The following is a 20,651-nucleotide window of genomic DNA, read 5'->3' as shown; positions in this document are numbered from 1 at the left end:
AAGCAATCTACAGATTCAATGCAATGCCCAGGGAAATCCTTCACAGACCTGAAAAGAACAATACTCAACTTCATATGGAAAAACCAAAAATTCAGGATAGCCAAAAAAATCCCATACAATAAAGGAACTTCTGGAGGCATCACCATCCCTGACTTCAAACTCTACTACAGAGGTAACAGTACTGAAGACTGCCTGGTACTGGCATAAAAACAGACAGGAGGACCAATGGAAAATACTACAAGAAAGCTAATAACTTTTTGTTTTTGAAAGAAAATAATTTCTATGGGGAGAACAAAGGTAAATTCAGATGCCGAGAAACATCACTGTGCACTTGAAGATTTGCAAATGGAGCTTTAAAGACAGGCTGGGTTGGAGATAAACACGTTGGGTATTGTTAGCATTAAGATAATCACTGAAGCCATGAGAATAGTTGAGATTATGTGAGGAGAAAGTAACATTCGGAAGTGGCCCATGTCAACATGCTGAGGAGCATCATGAAGATTTAAGGACTGGTGGTATGGGAGGTCCTTCTATGTATTGCTTTGATTGGTTAATGAATAAAGGAACTGCTTTGGGCCTATAGCAGAGCTATAGGGGAACAGAGCTGGTGGGGAAAACTAAACAGAATGCTGAGAGGAAGAAGGGCAGAGTCAGGGGACACCATGGAGCCGCTGCTGGATTTGGACGTGCTAGAACTTTGCTGGTAGGCCATAACCTCGTGGTGATATGCAGATTAATAGAAATGGGATAAATTAAGATGTAAGAGTTAGCTAATAAGAAGCTAGAGCTAATGGGCCAAGCAGTGATTTAATTAATGCAGTTTCTGTGTGATTATTTCAGTTCTGGGCGGCCGGGACAAACAAAAGATTCCTTGCAACTGGGAGTGGAGAGATGGCTCAGCAATTAAGAGAACTTGCTGTTATGGCAGAGGACCCAGGCTTAGTTCCCGGCATCCACATAATTCACAACTTCCTATAACTCCAATTCCAGGGGATTCAGTGCCCTTGTCTGACCTCTGAAGCCACCAGGCATCTGTTTGTACATACATACATACATACTAGCAAAACACTCATTCATATAAAATAAAATTTAAAAAATCTAAAATAGTTTTTAAAAACAAGAAACTAAAAAAAAAAAAAAATTAAGCAGGGCAGTGGTATTGCATGCCTTTGATCCCCACACTCAGGAGGCAGAGTTAGGTGAGTTTGAGCCCAGCCTGGTCTACAGAGCAAGTTCCAAAATAACCAAGGCTACACACAGAGAAACCCCATCTCAAAAAACTAAAAGAAAAAATATTAGGTCTGAGCAGAGGGATAGGAGTTGGGAGAGACTACAAAGAACTGATAAGAGAAATGCAAACACAAAGACTAGAAAACACAAGGTTTCCAAAAAAGGGGACTTTGGCCCAGAGAGCCAGCGATAGTCCAGCATCCTAGATTCAAGCCCCAGTGTGCAAGTGTGTGAGCTAAAATGGATGTGTGATAGCAATCCAGGAAGCTCAGCTTACTGAGTCCCTTCATAGCAATTCACCTTTTGGGTCTGAAATCCATGCATCAAAAACTACCTGACCACCAGGCCAGCAGTCTCTCCTTCCCCTCCTCTTCCCCTCATTGTGATCTTTATTCTTCTTCCTCCTCTTCTCTTTTTTCTCTCACCCTGGCTGATCTCAGCCTTCAAGTACTAGACTGAAGTCATGCACCACCGTGCCTGGCTCAGACCAGTGAATCTTAAAGTGTTCACCAGACTTTAAGCAATGTCAAAGTCACCTGGGAACCTGAAAGAAATACTAGTTTGGGGACCTCACAAAATTCAGTTTCTCAGTCAAAAATGCTGGTGTGACCCAGAAGTTTACTAAAGATTAAAAATACCGCACCAGACATGGCTTAGAGCACCCAACAGCTGTTCCTGCAGGGAAAAACAAAAACAAAACAAAACTCTTTTTGCTAAAGACATATTAATTTGAATCTATTACTCTATTTTTCAGTTAGTTGAGCCCAGTTGACAGGATTTTGCCAATATCCCACATTTTAAAAATAAACATGGGTCCTATTTTTATTTAAATGCCCCTGCCCTCCAACAAACAAACCAAAGAATTCACTACTTACCAACACTTCCCTCTGTGGGAGACAATTTTATCCTTATAACTTCTGCTTGTTCCCAGCAGGAGTATCCATGCACTCTGGGACCCCATAGCTCTCTCTACCTGTGTGCCTTTTCTGCGTTTTAGCCAACTAGGAACTCAATAACTCTTCACATCTGACAGTTTAAATTCCTGAGACACGTGTTGTTAGTGAAACTGCAGATTGGTACAACTTAGGGTAATTTGGCAACATTTGCCAAAGTAACAATAAAAACATAGATTTGATCCAATAATTCCACTTCTGGGAATTTATCCTACAGATCTACCTGCACATACGAAGAAGTGGGGTCTCTTCCCTACCTCAGTCAGAAGTCAGGTCACTTTCTAACCAACTGAGGGCTTCAGCCAATAAGACACCAAGCTCAGGTGACCTATCTCAGCCACTCGCGGCTTCCTTAACCTGTTGGAATCTCCCACACTGTCTGTCAGTAGGAGGCCGCACCACCATCAGTGAGAGGCTCTATCAGTGGCCAGGTCGGCTCACCTCCAGTGACCCCTCTCTGTGGGAATCACGCTGCTGGTCACACCTTCCTGCACCTGCAGGCTGGGGGCTAATCACCAGCACCGCACGCACACTGTGGTCAGTTGAGAGCTGGGGTGGACACCCCCTCAACATCAACGTTTTTTCACGCCCGCGAACCGCACGGCCCAGCCTCTCAGTTCTCTACCTCCTTCTCCCGCCCCCCCCCCCCCTTCCTCCTTTCCCTCTCTTTCTTTCCCGGAGGGAAAGGCAGAGCGGCGCCTCCAGGGCTCCGCGACTGTGTCCTCACCCAGGCGCCACTTCCCGGAGGAGCGGTGGGCGGGGCTCGGGCGGCAGGGGCGGGGCAATGGAGGGGGCGGGGCCGGCGGGGTACTAACCCCAGTGTCGGCGACGCGGTCACCGCAGTCGCTTCAGCAGCTGGAACCGAAGTCGCCGTCGCCGGGGTCGCTGGCCGCTTGCGCGTGGCTCAGCCGGGCCCGTAGCTATGGAGGACTTCATCGTGATCTCCGACGACAGCGGCTCCGAGAGCTCGTCCGGGACCCGCTCGGGCAGGGCGCGGAGGTTGCGTCGGGCCCTATCCCGGACCCCCGGCGCGCTGCCCCGCCGAACTGTGGTGAGTGAGCCCGCTGCGGCTCGCCACGCCCCACGGGACCCGAGCGTCGCCTCCTCCTGGCCTCGGGGTTGCGACCCTGGTTCCCTGCCGCCGCGTCTTCCCGCCTTTGGCGGCCTCTGGCCTCGAGGAGCGCTGCGGCGCCGCCGGCACGGCAGGCCTCGGGCTGACCGGCGCGGAGCCCTACAGGGCTGCGCCGCCCGAGCGGGCCGAGCACATGGGCGACAGAGTGGGCACCAGTGCGCGCTGCCGTGCGGTGGCCGGCGGTGGCCCGCGGCCCCGGGTGGCCCCAGAGCTTTGGCAGCGGGAGGAGGAGGTGGGGGTCCTGGCCAGGCCGCAGCCGCCGCTAGACCTCGAGGCGGGCGCGCGGGAGCGCGTAATTGTTTGGCTTGTGATGGGGCACAGATGTGTGCAGCGAGGTAACAGGAGCCCCGGCTGCGAGCGAGGAAAGCGCCGCCCTTGGCACGGGGGCGGCTGCGCTCCGGGGCCTAGTTCCCTAGCCAGGGGCCCGATTTTTGAATTGTGGAGAAGGACAGTTTATTTCGCTTTGCAAAAGCGAATCACGTACAAAGCCCGAGGGCGGGGCACTTGCACCTTTGTTTTTCCTCCAGATCCTTTATCTTTGTCCTTGCCCCAGAAGTGGTGAATGAAAATATTTGTGGTCTCTGCCTTTCTAGAACCCTCCACAGAAATCTAGAGTACCCTTACCGTGCTCCAGATACTGTTGCTTCGCTTACTCCAGGGGCAGGGGTCATTCTCTGTTCTACCTAATCTGTGTCCTAAATCAAGGTCAGCTGCTGCAGAAGCCCATAATCACTTTTGGAGTGCTCATTCATTCTAGGTTGCCTTTGGGAAGTTGAAGGGATTTCCTACACCCAAACGTAGGTTGTCTGAGTTAGGGGTCCATAGCTGTGATGAAACACCATGACCAAAAGCAATCTGGGGAAGAAAGGACTTATTTAGCTTACACTTCCACATCACTGTTCATCATCAGAAAGACAGGACAGGAACACAAGAGGGGCAGGAACCTGGAGGCAGGAGCTGATGCAGAGACAGGCGTGGAGGAGGGATGCAAACTGCCTTGCTCCCCTTGGCTTGCTCAGCCTGCTTTCAAAGCCCAAGACCACCTGCCCAGGAGTGGCCCCACCCACAGTGGAATGGGCCTTCCTTCAAAAATCACGAATTAAGAAAATGCCTTACAGTCTTTCTTACAGCCCCATTTTATGGAGGCATTCTCTCATCTGAGGTTCCTTTCTCTCAGATCACTCTAACTTGAAACAAGTTGATATAAAACTAACCAGCATAGTAGGAGAGGAACTTAATTTGTGTTTTTGTATTATCAGCTTGTAAATATATCTTTATTCTAATGCATCTTTTAATAGTACCTTTGGTATGGTACGATTCCATATAATAAAATTCATCCATACAATACCTTGGAAAGTACAGCCTTCATTTCTCATAAATCATTTACTTCACCACAAAAGGAAGCCTTGTTGCTGTTCTTAAGGTCCACAGTCATCTTTGGGAAAATGAATTTTCACCACTTTGGATTAGAAACATAATTTTACAGTAGAGGTAAGAACTGTAGGATTGTGAGCAATGACTTGCCCATTTCCACTGTCTGGAGAGCTACAGTTTTATGTGTGCGTTACCACAAGGAAATTTCCCTCTGTGTGTGCACAAATGCTTTTAAGTATCTAATTATTTTCTAATGGGGTTGTACAAACTTTTTTTTTCTTCTGAGACAGGGTCTCCTGTAGCTCAGGCTAGCCCCAAATTTGCTGTGTAGCTGAGGATTACCTTGACTTCTGATTCCCCCTCTTCCACCTCCTGGGTATTGAGACTACAGGCATGTATGACTGTACTTCATATATGGGGTGCGAGGGATCAAACCTAGGGCAGACAGGATACAAACTGGGATATTTCCCCAATTCTGAGATTGTAGTAACTTTTTAAAAATCTCATAATAATTTTGAGCATTTAAATTGAACATCTCTACCTCATTCATATTATAGGCCATTTTATTGATATTGTTAGTCCCTGTATATAGTATGGATCCTGGTAATTTATCAGCTACATGTTATTCTGACATAAAAAAATGATACAGCTGATCTATTTTGCTATTGAAAGCTACAATGGGATGTCTGTAGGACAAGTTCTTTGCAATGGAATATATGCTACCCCATTTTTTGGTTGGATTGTTTCCTTGATCTAGTTTTTTGAGCTTTTATGTATTATGTATATTAGCCCTCTCTTGGATGTGTAGTTGGTAAAAATCTTTTCCCATTCTGTGTACTGCCACTTTGTCTGAATGATGGTGTCTTTTGCTGTGCAGATGCTTTTCAGTTTCATGAGGTCCCAGTTACTAATTGTTGATCTTAGATCTTCTCCTGTGTCAATGAGTTCAAGGCTATTCCCTTGAATATTCTACTTTCTCTTCTATCAGGTTCAGTGTATCCGTTTTTATATTGGGATCTTTGATACATTCGGAGTTGAGTTTTGTGCAAAATGATGTGTGAATGGATCGATTTTCATTCTTCTACATGCAATTGTCTGGTTAGACCAGCACCATGTGTTGAAGAGGCTGTCTTTTTTTCCAGTATGTTTTTCTGTTTTTTTGTTTTGTTTTGTTTTGTTTATCAAAAATCAGATGTCCATAGGTATGTGAATTTATGTCTGGCTCTTCAGTTCAGTTACATCGTTCAACATGTATCTGTAGTAATAATAGGAGCGGCGGGGTTGCGTCCCCAGCACCCCGGCCGCCTGCTAGCTTATGCTCCAAAATAACAACACACAAATTGTATTCATTTAAACACTGCTTGGCCCATTATATCTAGCCTCTTCTTGACTAACTCTCGCACCTGGACTAGCCCATTTCTAATAACGTGTGTAGCATCCCAAGGTGCGCTTCCCGGGAAGATTCTAGCCTATGTCCATCCTGGGTCGGATCTTCATCGCGTGTGCCTCAGAGAGCAGAGCTATCGAGTCTGCCCAGGAGAGGGGAGCGTGGCGTCTCTGAGCTCACTTCCTCTTCCTCCCAGCATTCTGTTCTGTTTACTCCACCCACCTATGTTCTAACCAATAAAATGGGCCAAGGCAGTTTCTTTATTTTTTAACCAATGACCTTCCTCCATCATGTATCTGTTTTTGTGTTAATGCCATGTGGTTTTTATTACCATAGCTCTGTAGTACAACTTGAAATGAGGCATGATGTTACCTCCAGTGGTTCTTTTATTGTTCAGAATTGTTTCAGTTATCCTGGGTTTTCGTTTTTCCATATGAAGTTGAGAATTGTCCTTTAAAGGTCTGTAAAAAATTGTGTTGGAATTTTGATGGGAATTGCATTGAATCTGTAGATTGCTTTTGACAGGATGCCCATTTTTACTGTATTCATCCTACTGATCCATGAGCATGGGGTGATCTTTTGGTCTTTTTTTTTTTTTTTTTTGGTTTTTCTAGACAGGGTTTCTCTGTAGCTTTGGTGCCTGTCCCAGAACTTGCTCTTGTAGACCAGGCTGGCCTCGAACTCACAGAGATCCGCCTGCCTCTGCCTCCCGAGTGCTGGGATTAAAGGCGTGCGCCACCACCGCCCGGCTTTTTTTGGTCTTCTGATATCTTCTGTTACCTGTTGGAGTTGGGGCTGCTTCTCTGGCTGAAGATGTCTACAGGTTCCCAGGGATTGCCTGTTGAAGTTGAGGACTGGGATAAAGCAAGGTGGGGCAGAAGTTAGGAGGGGAAGTGTGTGTAATCCACTGGAGATGGGGGCATGGTGGGTGAGAAGCTGAAGCAAGTTGTCTGCTGCAACACTGGGGGACTAGATTTGGAGGAGAGAGGAAGAGATGAAGATCTGCCATAACTGAGTGAATGTTTTTGTAAATATACTAAATGAACTCATCGAAAATTGGAAAACAGTGATGAATCAAACAGGGAAGTTCAAGACAAATCAACAGACATCACCAAGTTCAAAAACAGAATGGGAGCTGGAGAGATGGCTCAGTGGTTAAGAGCACTGACTGCTCTTCCAGAGACCGTGGTTCAATTCCCAGCACCCACATGGCAGCTCACAACTGTTTGTTACTCCAAGATCTGACACCGTCACACAGACATACATGCAGGCAAAACACCAATGCAAATGAAACAAAAATAAATTATTTAAAAAAAAAAACAGAATGGGCAGGAAGAGTAAATAAAGCTCAGTAACTGCATAGTTATATAGGATACTAAAGTGTGTGTAATGGAGTCTTAAAGGAGCAGGGATAGATGAGAGAAATGTTTTCGAAAAACTATTGATGAAATTTATCAGATTTGATTGGGGGAGAATTAATGTACAGACCCAAAAAATAAGACACATAGAAGAATAAACAAAGGAAACTCTTCTTATTTACAGAGAGAAAAATTAGATGTTGCACATAGAAAACAGCTATGCAGTTAACAGCTAACATAATTGTGGAGGCCAAAAGACTCAGATTGATATGTTCAAATAATGGAAGAAAAAAACTCTTCAGTAAAGAATTCTGTGTCTACAGAATTACCTTCAAGAATAAGAGCTAATACAAATTGAACTTTTCACTAGAATCTCTGTATGGCAAGATATTTAGGCTGAAAACAGTGACATCAAGTGGAAAGAGTATTTTCACAAAAAAATAAAAAGCATCAGAAATTCCAAATATAGGCTTAAAAACTAATACTTTAAGAAATAGAAGCTGGAGCCAGGCGGTTGTAGTGTGCATGCATTTAATCCCAACACTAGGGAGACAGATGCAGGTGGATCTCTGAGTGCTGAGAACAGCCTGTTCTACAGAGCAAGTTCCAGGATAGGCTCCAAAGTTACACAGAGAAGCCCTGTGTGGAGAAGGGAGACGCTAAAGAGATGGCTCTGTGGTTAAGAGCACTGCCTACTTTTCCAAAAGATTTGGATTCAATTCCCAGTCCCACCTGGCAGCTCACAACCATCTATAACCACAATCCTGGGCAATCAGAAGGCATCAGGATACACATGCATATAGAACACTCACACATAAATAATTTTAAGCATACTACAACATACTAAATTTCCAGACTATAATCTCCAGATCAGCCACTGAAAATATAATTAAAAGATGTATAACTAGAAAAATGAGAAATTCAAAAGAGACAGGCAATTAATAGTTACCATAGTCACTGCAAGTAAAAGAAAGAGCAGAAGCAAACATTAAAGATAATTGAGAGCCGGGCAGTGGTGGCATAGCCGGGCGGTGGTGGCGTAGCCGGGCGGTGGTGGCGTAGCCGGGCGGTGGTGGCGCACGCCTTTAATCCCAGCACTCGGGAGGCAGAGGCAGGCGGATCTCTGTGAGTTCGAGGCCAGCCTGGTCTACAAGAGCTAGTTCCAGGACAGGCTCCAAAGCTACAGAGAAACCTTGTCTTGAAAAACTAAAAAAAAAAAAAAAAAAAAAAAAGAAAAGATAATTGAGAAATTTAGCACATTTGGGGATACATCATGCAATAAGGAGTAGACAGACTTATGATGAAGAACCTTTATGAATATTGCTAATGCATTTGACTTTAATCCTGAAGTTCATGTCAAACTGATGGTTGAAAATGGAAGTGATTTGTGATGTGTATGTATGTGTCTGTTGCTGGGATTGAGTGCAGGGTCTTTGTGAGCTAAGCAAGTACTCTAATCCTAAACTATACACCCAACCTTCTGAGTTGCATTTTAGCAGTTGATTGTGGTGGGGTGAGTTAAATTCAAACCTTTGGAGCTCAGGTCTGTATGTTCAGCTTTCTACTGGGTATCATCAAAGGCACCAATGCCGTATGGTTCTTTCCTAGAAACTGAGGATTTTGATTTTGCCAAACAATTCCTATTCTAGGACTACGCACATAGCAGATTTGTACTTGACCCTCTCAGAACTCCATGTCTTTGAATCTGTTGACAGATGTGATCTTCACATCTATTAAGAGAAATAGCATGAAAGCAAAGGGAAAGAAGGGTACCAACATGATGTGGGATTCCCCTCTGTATGCTGTGAATCCCACTGATTAATAAAGAACTGCTTTGAGCCTATGGCAGTGCAGGGCAGAACTAGGCGGGGAAAGCTAGGCTGAATGCTTGAAGAAAGAAGAGGGCGGAGTCAGGAGAAGCCATGTAGCCCCACCAGGGACAGACACCCGAACTTTACCCAGAAAGCCACAACCTGTTAGCAATACACAGATTAATGGAGATGAGTTAATTTAAGGTATGAGTTAGCCAGAAATATGCTTTTAAGCTATTGGCCAAACAGTATGGCAAATAATATGATTTCTGTGTGATTATTTCCAGCTGAGCAGCTGGGAACAAATGAGTGGCCTCCCTACAACACCAACAAGGAGTGGGGAAGATGAAGAAAGCTGTTCATGACCACCAAGAAGTCAAACTCTTGTATAAAAGTATCATAGTGAAACACTTTTTTTTTTTTTTTTTTTTTTTTGATTTTTCGAGACAGGGTTTCTCTGTAGCTTTTGGTTCCTGTCCTGGAACTAGCTCTCGTAGACCAGGCTGGCCTCGAACTCACAGAGATCCGCCTGCCTCTGCCTCCCGAGTGCTGGGATTAAAGGCGTGTGCCACCACCGCCCGGCCATAGTGAAACACTTTGTATGCTAACTAAACAATAATAACATTTAAAAGTGAGAGAAATTGTGTGCTGACTATAGTGGCTACAGTTTACATTGCCAGACCATAATATACTAATAGTGATGGTACCCAACCAGGTGAGAAGACTCCTGGAGACCAACACAGTGTTATTCCAGGCTCCTGGCACAATAGGTGGTGACAATACCTCTGGCTGACATCAATTTATAATTTGATCAACCTGCTGAGGAATGGGAATAAAGATTAGTGGTTTTCCATTAGTTAAAACTCAGACCATTGCTTTTATACCTACCCCTTACTGTTTTAAAAACAATCCCTTTTAATGCTGATCACATCACGGGTGAGGTGTGGTGGTGCATGCCTTTAATCCTCGCACTCAGGAGACTGAAACAAGGTGATATCTGTCAGTTCATGACCAGTCTGGTCTACACAGTGAGTTCCAGGCCAGCCAGAGCTACAAAGTGAGATCCTGTCTCAGAAAAGTAAAGACAGGGAGCTGGAGAGGTGGTTTAGTGGTTAAGAGCATGGCTGCTCTTCCAAAGGACCCAAGTTCAATTCCCAGCACTCACATGACAGCTTACAACTGTCTGTAACTCCAGTTCCAGGGGATGTGACACTCTCACACAGACAGACATGCAGGCAAAACACCAATGCATACAAAATAAGAATAGATAACTCATTTAAAAACAAAAAGAGTAAAGCTGATTACATATTGGAAAAAGTTAATGCATCCCTAGGTATTCAATAGGAAAGACAGAAAGTTGAATTTGAATATCTTCCCCTACTACTTAGCTGTAGAATCCTTAGGTAAGTAACCTGGTCCCTCAAAACTAATTTTTGAATGTATATAATGGAGATGGTAATACCATCCTGCAGTATCATTGTGAAAATTTAAGAAATCATAGAAAAATGACATGAGTAATCAGGGAGACAAGATAATGGAATGTAAATATTTTTAATTTTATTTTATGTGTGGGTGTTTTGCCTGTGTCTGTGTATCAGCTATTTGTCTTATGTCTATGGAGACCAGAGATCCAGTCCCCTGGAACTAGAACAGCAGATGCTTGTAAACCATTCTATGGATGCTGGGAGTCTAACCCAGTCCTCTGGAAGAGTAGTCAATGCTCTTAACTACTGAACTATATCTCCAGCCCCACTACATGTAAATTCAACCGCATGGTATGTCTTCATCCAGATACAGACTGCACAACATAGTGTGTTCTGCAAGGGTAGTTAGCTGTGCTCTAGGAGATTTAGAGACCCAAAATCCCCGTCAACTTCTTTAGCATTTAATTATAGCTGTACTTACGTGTAGATGTTGCCTGTGACTCTAAACATTTTGTGTTTAGTCAAACCTCTCCTGTGATTCTCAAAATGTCCTCCCAGTTTCCAGAAAAAATTACACTTACAAATGCATAGGATAAATGAAAGTTTTTTTCTCTAACCCTTAAAAATTCAATTATCCAGCTAAGTTGCCTACTTTTCTCTCCCTTTTAGGAGTGTACTTTTGCAATTTTTTCCCAATAAATTTGTTCCTATTTATATGTCCATCCTTGAGAGCCTTCTCTGATGAAACTAGGTATCTTTGGGAACTCCTGAGTCCTGTGACAAACACTCAATGTGTCTTAGTACCAAGGTCCTCATATTAACTTACCATCTTGCTTAACTTCTTTTACAGATTATCCTGGAAATTTGTTCTTCAAGTAAAGGTTGCTTTCTGTTTGAATATTACAGTTAAAGTAATATTCTGTAGCATAAACAAATGTAACACACCTTTGCCTAGTGAAAATAGTATTCCACAACACATTAGCAAAATGTTAACTAAAGAAAATAAAACTAATATTTATGTTATAGAAGATGCATAGAAAGCTTGAGATATAGCTCAGAGGGAAATTATTTACCCAGTATGCACCAGGCCCTAGGTTCAATCACTAGCACTGCAGGTATATATAGAAATACCAATGAGATGAAAAAGTAAAGTGATGTTCATCGTTAAAAGCTAAAACCTCAGTCTTCTCAAATAAAGTTAATGTGCCCTTCTTTCACTCTTCTCTTCTCCCATCTTTAACAGGACTTCATTGACTTAACTAGAGAGACCAGAACAAGGGCAAAAGACCGTAATGGACTTTGTGTGATTGATCTGACAAGAAGTGAGGAAGAAAATAGACCTATTGCCACTTTTGATTTGACTTTGGAACCTGTAGCTTCCTCTCAGAAGGAGCCACCCTGTCTTCAGACAAGTGTCAGTCTTTCAGGCAAAGAGGTAACAGAAGCCCATAGAGACAGAGACTCTCAGCCTGCGACACACAGAATCGTCCACAATGATCCTGTAGATCTGGATTTGTTGGAAGAAAACATATTTGAAGGTTCTCGACCCCCTACATCTATTAGCCAGGACTCTGTTTATCCACCAGAGCCAAACTGTAGTTCGATCACGTACAAAGGTGACCTCAGCTTCTTGACAAGCCTACAGCTCTCTTCAGACGTTAGCTCCTTCTCCTCAACAAGCAATAACAGTAGCAGCAGCAATCAGAGGGCCACTTTGCCATGCCCACAACAGGATGTGCCTTGCCAACCACAAGGCTTGCTATGCCCACTGCAAGCCTTAGCATGCCCACTAAGAGCTTCACCCTGTCCAACACGAGCTTCCTCATGTCCACCACAAGCCTTGTCGGGTCCACCACAAGCTTTGTCATGCCCATCACAAACTGTGCAGTGCCAACTCCAAGCTTTGCCTCATCCACCTCAAGAAGTGCCATGCCCTCAGCAGAGTATGCCAAGCACACATCAGAATTTATCGTGGCATCCTCAACACCCACTTTACCCACCCCAAGACACTCTGGGCCTACCTCAAGATGTTCCAGGCCGACCTCAAAACCTGTCATATCCACACAGTGTGACACAACTACAAGACATGCCATGGTCACTTCAGGATGTGCCACTGTCACTACAAGTTGTGCTGCGGTCACTGCAAGATTTGCCACCACTGCTGGAAGATGTGCCACAGTCACCAAAAGTGGGGCAGTTACCAAGATATGTGAAACAGTCATCAGGAGATGTGATGCAGTTACCAGGAGGTTTGATACGGTCATCAGGTGTAACACAGCCTTCAGGAGGTGTGATGCAGTCACTAAGAGGTATAACACAATCATCAGGAGGTGTGATACAGTCACCAGGAGGTATGACACAGTCATCAGGTGTAACACAATCATCAGGAGGTGTGATGCAGTCACCAGGAGGTGTGACACAGTCATCAGGTGTAACACAGTCATCGGGAGGTGTGATGCAGTCGCTAAGAGGTATAACACAATCATCAGGAGGTGTAACACAGTCACCAGGAGGTGTGATGCAGTCACCAGGAGTTGTGATGCAGTCATCAAGAGGTGTGACACAGTTATCAGGTGTAACACAGTCATCAGGAGGTGTAACACAGTCACCAGGAGGTATGATGCAATCACCAGGAGGTGTGATGCAGTCATCAGTAGATATGATGCAGTCCCCAGGTGTGCCACAGTCATCAGGAGGTGTGATGCAGTCCCCAGGTGTGCCACAGTCACCAGATGTAATGCGGTCCCCAGAAGGTGTGCCACAGTCACCAGATGTGATGCAGTCCCCAGAGGGTGTGCTACCATCAGTTGTAGATACACCACACTTACCAGGAGATGTGTCACACTCACCACAAGGGTTACTGGACTTAGCAAGAGACAAGCCAAAATCTTCCCCAGATGATGTGCAGAATCGTGACACTCCTATGGATATCTCAGCTCCGTCCTCTCCAAGTGGCTCTGCCAGTCCACTGTCTCCACAGTCTGAATTTTCCTTAAAAAAAGTTCCTGGGCTCCCTTTCACAGACAACTTAGCCAGAAAAGAGAAATCATTGCCACAGTTTGCCAACCCTGGGTCTGCCCAGATTCAAGGACAAGTACCACAAGTTGGGGTATACAATAAACCTTGCCTGCATAGACTGAAATACTTTTTACGACCTCCAGTACATCATCTCTTCTTCCAGACATTAATACCAGATAAAGACACACGGGAGGTAAGTTAGTATACTCACTCCCTTGGGGATTATGTCTGCTCCCATAGGCCCTTGATAAAGTTACTATGACTAGAGTCCACACATTAGAGAATGGGCCAAATAGAAATGGTGTGTGTCTGTCTGTCTATTTGTGTCTGTGTAGCAGTTCTGGCTGTCCTGGAACTTGCTTGGTAGACTAGGTTAGCCTTGAATTCTCTGAGATATGCCTGCCTCTGCCCCCCCAAGTGCTGGGATTAAAGGCTTATGCCACCACCATCTAGCTAGAAATAAAATTTTTTATCTTCCCCCACTTGAAAGTGGAGTTAGAGCTGTGTTCCAATCTCAGCTCACTCTTTAAAACCCAGCACTGTACACATCACTTTCCTTGTGAGCCTTAGCCTCCCCTGTCTGTAAAGGAGGGGTAAAAACACACCTCCTAGGGCCGCTAAATGAGATGATGTGTGTAAAATACCTGTTAGTCTGACTCGTCGTTGCCCTTCATCAAATTCTTGTCTTCCATTCCCTTTCTTCTTCTCTTCCTGATACCATACAATACATATCACAGAGAAAAGACTCTTGTCACTTCCATGTCTGAAGTCACCTCTTGTATTTGGGAGTAGAATTCAATTTTAAAACTTTAATGTGGATATCATTTCTCATATATCTTCATTGACCTATGGGAACTAAATTAGACATATATGGACAAAAATGTTGTGACAGTCTCATAGCATGAAACCTTTTTGTTATCCAAAACCAAACCCTCAGCTTTAAGGTATGTCTAAAGTACTCAGTAGTGGTGCATGCCTTTAATCCCAGCACTCTGGAGGCAGAGGCAGGAGGATCTCTGAGCTCGAGGACAACCAGGGCTACACAGAGAAACCGAGCCTCAAAAACAACAACAACAAAAACTAAATCAAAAGGTAGGTAGGCTGGCAAAATGGCTCAGTAGATAAAGGCACTTGCGCCAAGCCTGGCAACTTGTGTCCTGTAGACTGAATCCACTGGTAGAAGCAGAGAGTTGACTCCTCCACATTGTTCTCTGACCCCACATCTGCACTGCCGTGTACACTTGTGCTCATACACACACACAAAAGATAATAAATAAAATGTAACTTTTAAAAGTCAACGAAGCAGGACTGGAAAATAGCTCAGTGCTTAGTAGTGTCCACTGCTTTTCCAGAGGAACAAGATTCAGTTCCCAGCACCCACATAGGGTGGGTCAGAGCCTCCTGAACTTCAGCTCCAGGGTACTCCACACCCAGACACACATGCACTCATAAAAATAAAAATGAAGGGGCTGGAGAGATGGCTCAGCGGTTAAGAGCATTGCCTGCTCTTCCAAAGGTCCTGAGTTCAATTCCCAGCAACCACATGGTGGCTCACAACCATCTGTAATGAGGTCTGGTGCCCTCTTCAGGCCTGCACACAGACAGAATATTGTATGCATAACAAATAAATAAATATTTAAAAAAAAAAAAAAAAAAAAAAAAAACAAAAAAAAAAAAAAAAAAAAAAAATAAAAATGAAGGCCGGGCAGTGGTGGCGCACGCCTTTAATCCCAGCACTTGGGAGGCAGAGGCAGGCGGATCTCTGTGAGTTCGAGACCAGCCTGGTCTACAAGAGCTAGTTCCGGGACAGGCTCCAAAACCACAGAGAAACCCTGTCTCGAAAAACCACAAAAAATAAAAATAAAAAAAATAAAAATGAATGTGTTTAAAGTCACCCATAGTGCTATCAGACAATATTTATTATGGATAATTCCATGTATTCCCTTCCCAATTGCTGTAGTAATAGGGGCGGCAGCGGGGCTGTGTCCCCAACACCCCAGCCGCCTGCCCGGCTAGCTTATGCCCCGAAATAATTACACGGACACTGTATTCTTTTAAACACCGTTTGGCCCATTTCTATCTAACCTCTTCTAGGCTAATTCTCACATATTAATTTAGCCCATTTCTAATCATCTGTGTTGCGCCCCTAGGTGCGCTTACCGGGAAGATTCTAGCCTATGTCCATCCTGGGTCGGAGCTTCTTAGCGTGCGTCTGCCCAGGAGCCAGGAGCATGGCGTCTCTCTCAGGCGTCTGCTCCCGAGAGGACAGAGGTCGAGTCTGACCTCACTTCCTCTTCCTCCCAGCGTTTTGTTCTGTTTACTCCACCTACCTATGTCCTAACCAATAAAATGGGCCAAGGCAGTTCCTTTATTAGCCAATGACCTTCCTCCATCAAATTGCCTTTTTTTTTTTTCCGAGACAGGGTTTCTCCGTAGCTTTTTGGTTCCTGTCCTGGAACTAGCTGGAACTAGAACTAGACCAGGCTGGCCTCGAACTCACAGAGATCTGCCTGCCTCTGCCTCTCGAGTGCTGAGATTAAAGGCATGCGCCACCACCGCCCGGCTCTACTATACTTTTGTCACTGCCCCATAATCCTAGCACTTGGAAGGTGGAGGCAGGAAGATTAGAAACTTAAAACCCATCTCTGACTGTTCTTGGCATCTCTTGCTTTGATATTTGCCATTCTGTTACTTTTCTGTTGTTCTTATTGTTTGTTTTTTTGAGACAGGGTTTCTCTGTAGTCCTGGCTGTCCTGGAACTCGTAGAGCAGGTTGGCCTTGGGCTCAGAGATCAAAGTGCCTCTGCCTCCCAAGTGCTGGGATTAAAGGCATGCCACACCACATTTAGCTTTCTGTTACATTTTAATATAGATGAAGTCATCTTGTATGGAGAATTTAGAATTCGTGTCTTTTAGCTTCCCTACATCCATCGTTAAAAGATTTATATTTAGAGTTTTCTTGTCTCTAGTACAATATTTGAAATGCATAGAAACCTTTGCTGTTCTCAATCTGTTGCAGAACCTCTTGCTTTCAGGAAGTGTAGAACCCATCCTGATGTCTGTCTATCTCTTTGTCTCTACAGAGCAAGGGTCAGAAATTAGAACCCATCCCTCATCGAAGACTAAGAATGGTGGCAAACACTATTGAAGAAAACTTTCCTTTGGGGACTGTGCAGTTTTTAATGGACTTTGTTTCACCCCAGCATTACCCACCCAGAGAAATTGTGGCTCACATCATCCAGAAAATCCTGCTCAGTGGCTCTGAGACTGTGGATGTCCTCAAGGAGGCCTACATGCTTCTCATGAAAATCCAACAGTATGAATCATTACCACTGGTTGACCAAATCTTCTAGGGAATGTAGACTCAGGGCACAGCTTCTCCTGTCTAAGCGTTATTCAGCTGACCTAGGGAAGTTTCTTAATAATGTTGATTGCAAATGATAGGAAACCCAATCAAAACTGGCTTCAATTGCTGGTAAAAGAATTTAATGACTTGTTTTCACTAGAAACCTGGGAATAAGATATTATTTGACACTGTTTCATAAAAGGCTACTGGTACCCAGTTTTCAAATCTGCCTTAGTTTTGGCTTTAGGGATCTACGCTGTAGTCTTCAGCTTCAGATTTTTATAGTACTTTAAGTTAGAAAATCAACTTCGTAATTACACAATTCTGAAACTGAGTTCTATTATAATTCGCTTATCATGAGATATGAGTCACTTTTTGAGACAGTCACAGTGAACCAAACGATAGAATATTGTAGTTAACACAATAAATCAACAGCTTCATGCTGTCCCAGTACATAAAGCTCAATGACTATGAGCTGGCCAGACTGACATGGTGTGGTACTGGGGTAGGTCAGCTGCTGAGGGTAAGAAGATGCGTAGTTGCCTGTCACCTTACAGACCCTATCCCTTCTGCCACTAAATTTTCTAGAATTCTGACTGATGTCACCTGACTTTCAGGTTGCATCCAGCCAATGCCAAGACAGTGGAATGGGACTGGAAACTGCTCACCTACGTCATGGAGGAAGAGGTAACATAAATTACGAAGATATATCTTTTGCAGAGGAATTTTTAAATTACATTTATTTGTGTGTGGGTGTGAGTATGGTTGTGTATTTGAAAGTCAAAAAAATAACTTCTAGGAGTTCTCCTTCCGTCCTGTGGGTCCTGGAGACTGAACTCATGTTGTCAGGCTTGGGACCAGGTGTCTTTACTGCCAAGCCATTATTTCCTGTAGACAGTCAGACTTGGAACAGTGCCTTTACCCTTGAGCCATTATTTCCTGTTGACAACCCTACTGTACCAAAAGATTACTGTTAAAAAAAAAATGTGGTTTCTCAACTTGGATATTAGTATATTATGTCTTCTCTCCTTGAGATGAAACTGAAAATATTAGTAAAAGGGTTGGTGAAACAGCTCAATGGTGGAACAAGCACTTACCTGCCATGCATGAGATCCTGAATCCAATCCCCAATGCTGCAGATTAGTAACTGTTAAAGTGCTCGCAAATGCATAGCTATGAAAACAGAGAGGGACAGTACGTGGAATGAAGATTCAAAAGGTCTAAGGAAAACATCAGAGTGATGAGTAACAAAGCTAGGCAGAGACAGTCATGAGCTAGAGCACGTGTGGAAGGGAAATCTTTGCACTGGAGCCCAAAGAAGTCTTCACTCAGAAATGCAAGGGAGATTACATACTGAGAGGGAAGAGTGAGTTCAGTGTGGATGGTGAGTGAGTGCCTGCTGAGAGTCATTACATGGAGCTGTCAACTTCTGCATTCTGGAACAAAAGCTACAGAGAAACCCTGTCTCGAAACCCCCTCCCCCCCCAAAAAAGAAGAAGAGTTTAGAGCAAGGGCACCTGCCTTTTGGGAAGCGGGGCAGGTGGTCTCTGAGTTCAAGGCCAGCCTGGTCTACAAAGTGAATTCCAGGACAGCCAGTGCTGTTATACAGAGAAACCTTGTCTTGAAAAACCAATAAAATAAAAGATGGAAGGGTTTATTTATGGCATACAGTCTCCAAGGATAAGAGCCCATCACCATCATGGCAAGGAGCATAGCACTGGAGCAACAGCTGAGAACTCTCATCTAGATCCACAAACAGGAACCAAAGAACACACACTGGCACTGAAGGGGGCTTTTGAAACCATAGGACCACCTGCAGTGAGACACCTCCTTCAACAAGGCCACACATCGTAATCCTTCCCAAACAGTTGCACTAACTGGGGACCAAGTGTCAAATATATGAACCTATGAGGACCAATCTCATTAAAACCACCACAGTCTACTTCCTGGCCCATAGTGTTGTGGCCATATCATAATGCAAAATATGTTCAGTCCAACTTCAAAAGCCCGATAGTCTTTCAGACTCAACACTGTTTAAAAGTCTAAAGTCTCTTATGAGACTCAAGGTAGTCTCTTAACTGTAACCCTATATAAACTCAAAACACACATTATACACTTCCCTCTACAATGGCACAGAATACACATTACCATTCCAAAAGAGAGGAAATGGGGCAAGGGGAGGAAGTGCTGGACCACAGGGAAACACAGTAGAGCAAACTCCAAATCCTGTATCTCCATGTCTAATGTCAAAGGGCTAAATGACTCCACTCTTCTGGCTTTGCTGCCTGCTGTTGAAGGAGCTGTGGGCTGCGTTCCTGCCACCCAGCTCCCGGCTGCCTGGCTAGCTTATGCCCCAAAATAACAACACACAAACTGTATTCATATAAACACTGTTTGGCCCATTTCTATTAATGTATGTAGCACCACGAGGTGGTGACTTATCTTGCCTAGCCCATATTTAGTAATCTGTGTAGCACCAGTCTTACCAGGAAAGATTCAGCATGTCTGACCTGGCAGCTTATTTCATCGCGTCTGCCTCACTTCCTCTTCCTCCCAGCATTCTGTTCTGTTTATTCCACTCACCTATGTTCTAACCTATCAGGCCAAGCAGTTTCTTTATTAATTAACCAATGAAAGCAACAGATTGATATGACACTCCCACATCAGCCTGCAACATACCTCTCTCTCTCTCTCTCCTCTCTCTCTCCTCTCTCTCTCTCTCTTGAGCTGGTCCTACTCCCTGTATGCAGTTCCCTTAGGAGATGTCTAATGGCTCTGGCATCTCCAGTATTTTGGGGTCTTCAATGCTTTGTGCAATAACCTCTCAGGCCTTTTGTGCAGGGACTCTCCTCCCACAAACCTGCTCTCAGCAGCTCTCCTTCACTGTGGAGGAAGATTGCACAGCCCCATTACTCATATACCCTGCATGACTGTAAAGCCAGAACTACATGGACAATACTGCCAAGCTTGGCTGCTTGCTTGGGATAGATCCTGCCCCCCTCGAATCATATTTGCAGCAGGTTTTGTTTGTTTGTTTGATTTTTGGTTTTTGTTTTGTTTTGTTTTTGGTTTGTCAGGACAAGGTTTCTCTATAGCTTTGGAACCTGTCCTGGAACTTGCTTTGTAGACCAGGCTGGCCTTGAACTCACAGAGACTCTGCCTCTGCCTCTGCCTCCCAAGTGCTGGGATTAAAGGCATGCACTACCACCTGGCTTTGCAGCAGTTTTTAGGAGCAGAAAATTTCTCCTGTCTTTTCCTTTCAGAAGCTGGAAGCTTAGTTGGGTGAGATCTCTGTGAAGGTGTCCCTCCATTTGCTCCAGTGTGGTCAGGCTTTCTTAATCTCCTCATATCTTTCAGCACAAAGCTAGCTCCAATATTTAAATTTCCTGGATGCTATTCTTGTCAAACTGTACATTTTATATTTCTTCCTGTTCCACTTTCTTTCCTCATTATAGACTTGAGAGAGTGATTACTAATAACCACGACACAGGGTGAATATTGGACTGTCATCTTCCAAGGAAACTAATCTTCTAATACTTCACAATTTAGCCTCAGGTCAATTCTTAGGACAAAGTCAAAAAGCAACCATGTTCTTTGCCAGAATATCACAAGAACAGTT

The 20,651-nt window shown here is 44.2% G+C and overlaps 1 protein-coding gene across 2 annotated transcripts in view; it reads left to right on the top strand.

Annotated features, from left to right (window-relative positions):
• Positions 1-3,012: 3,012 nt before the first annotated feature.
• The window catches only part of Simc1 (SUMO interacting motifs containing 1), a 39,735-nt gene continuing 22,096 nt past the window's right edge, over positions 3,013-20,651 (top strand). For both annotated transcript variants that reach the window (XM_041659907.1, XM_041659905.1), the window contains exons 1-4: positions 3,013-3,234; positions 11,913-13,880; positions 16,770-17,002; positions 17,650-17,719. In XM_041659907.1, the coding sequence (XP_041515841.1) occupies positions 3,106-3,234; positions 11,913-13,880; positions 16,770-17,002; positions 17,650-17,719 (2,400 nt within the window). In that variant the 5' untranslated portion in view covers positions 3,013-3,105. The remainder of the gene's footprint in view (positions 3,235-11,912; positions 13,881-16,769; positions 17,003-17,649; positions 17,720-20,651) is intronic.

The sequence above is a fragment of the Microtus oregoni genome, unplaced genomic scaffold (assembly GCF_018167655.1).
Source record: "Microtus oregoni isolate MIOR12 unplaced genomic scaffold, Mior012 000011F_ref0000422, whole genome shotgun sequence".
Classification (NCBI taxonomy): domain Eukaryota; kingdom Metazoa; phylum Chordata; class Mammalia; order Rodentia; family Cricetidae; genus Microtus; species Microtus oregoni.
The sequence above is the reverse complement of the archived record's forward strand: the minus strand, read 5'-3'. Positions and strand labels throughout refer to the sequence as shown.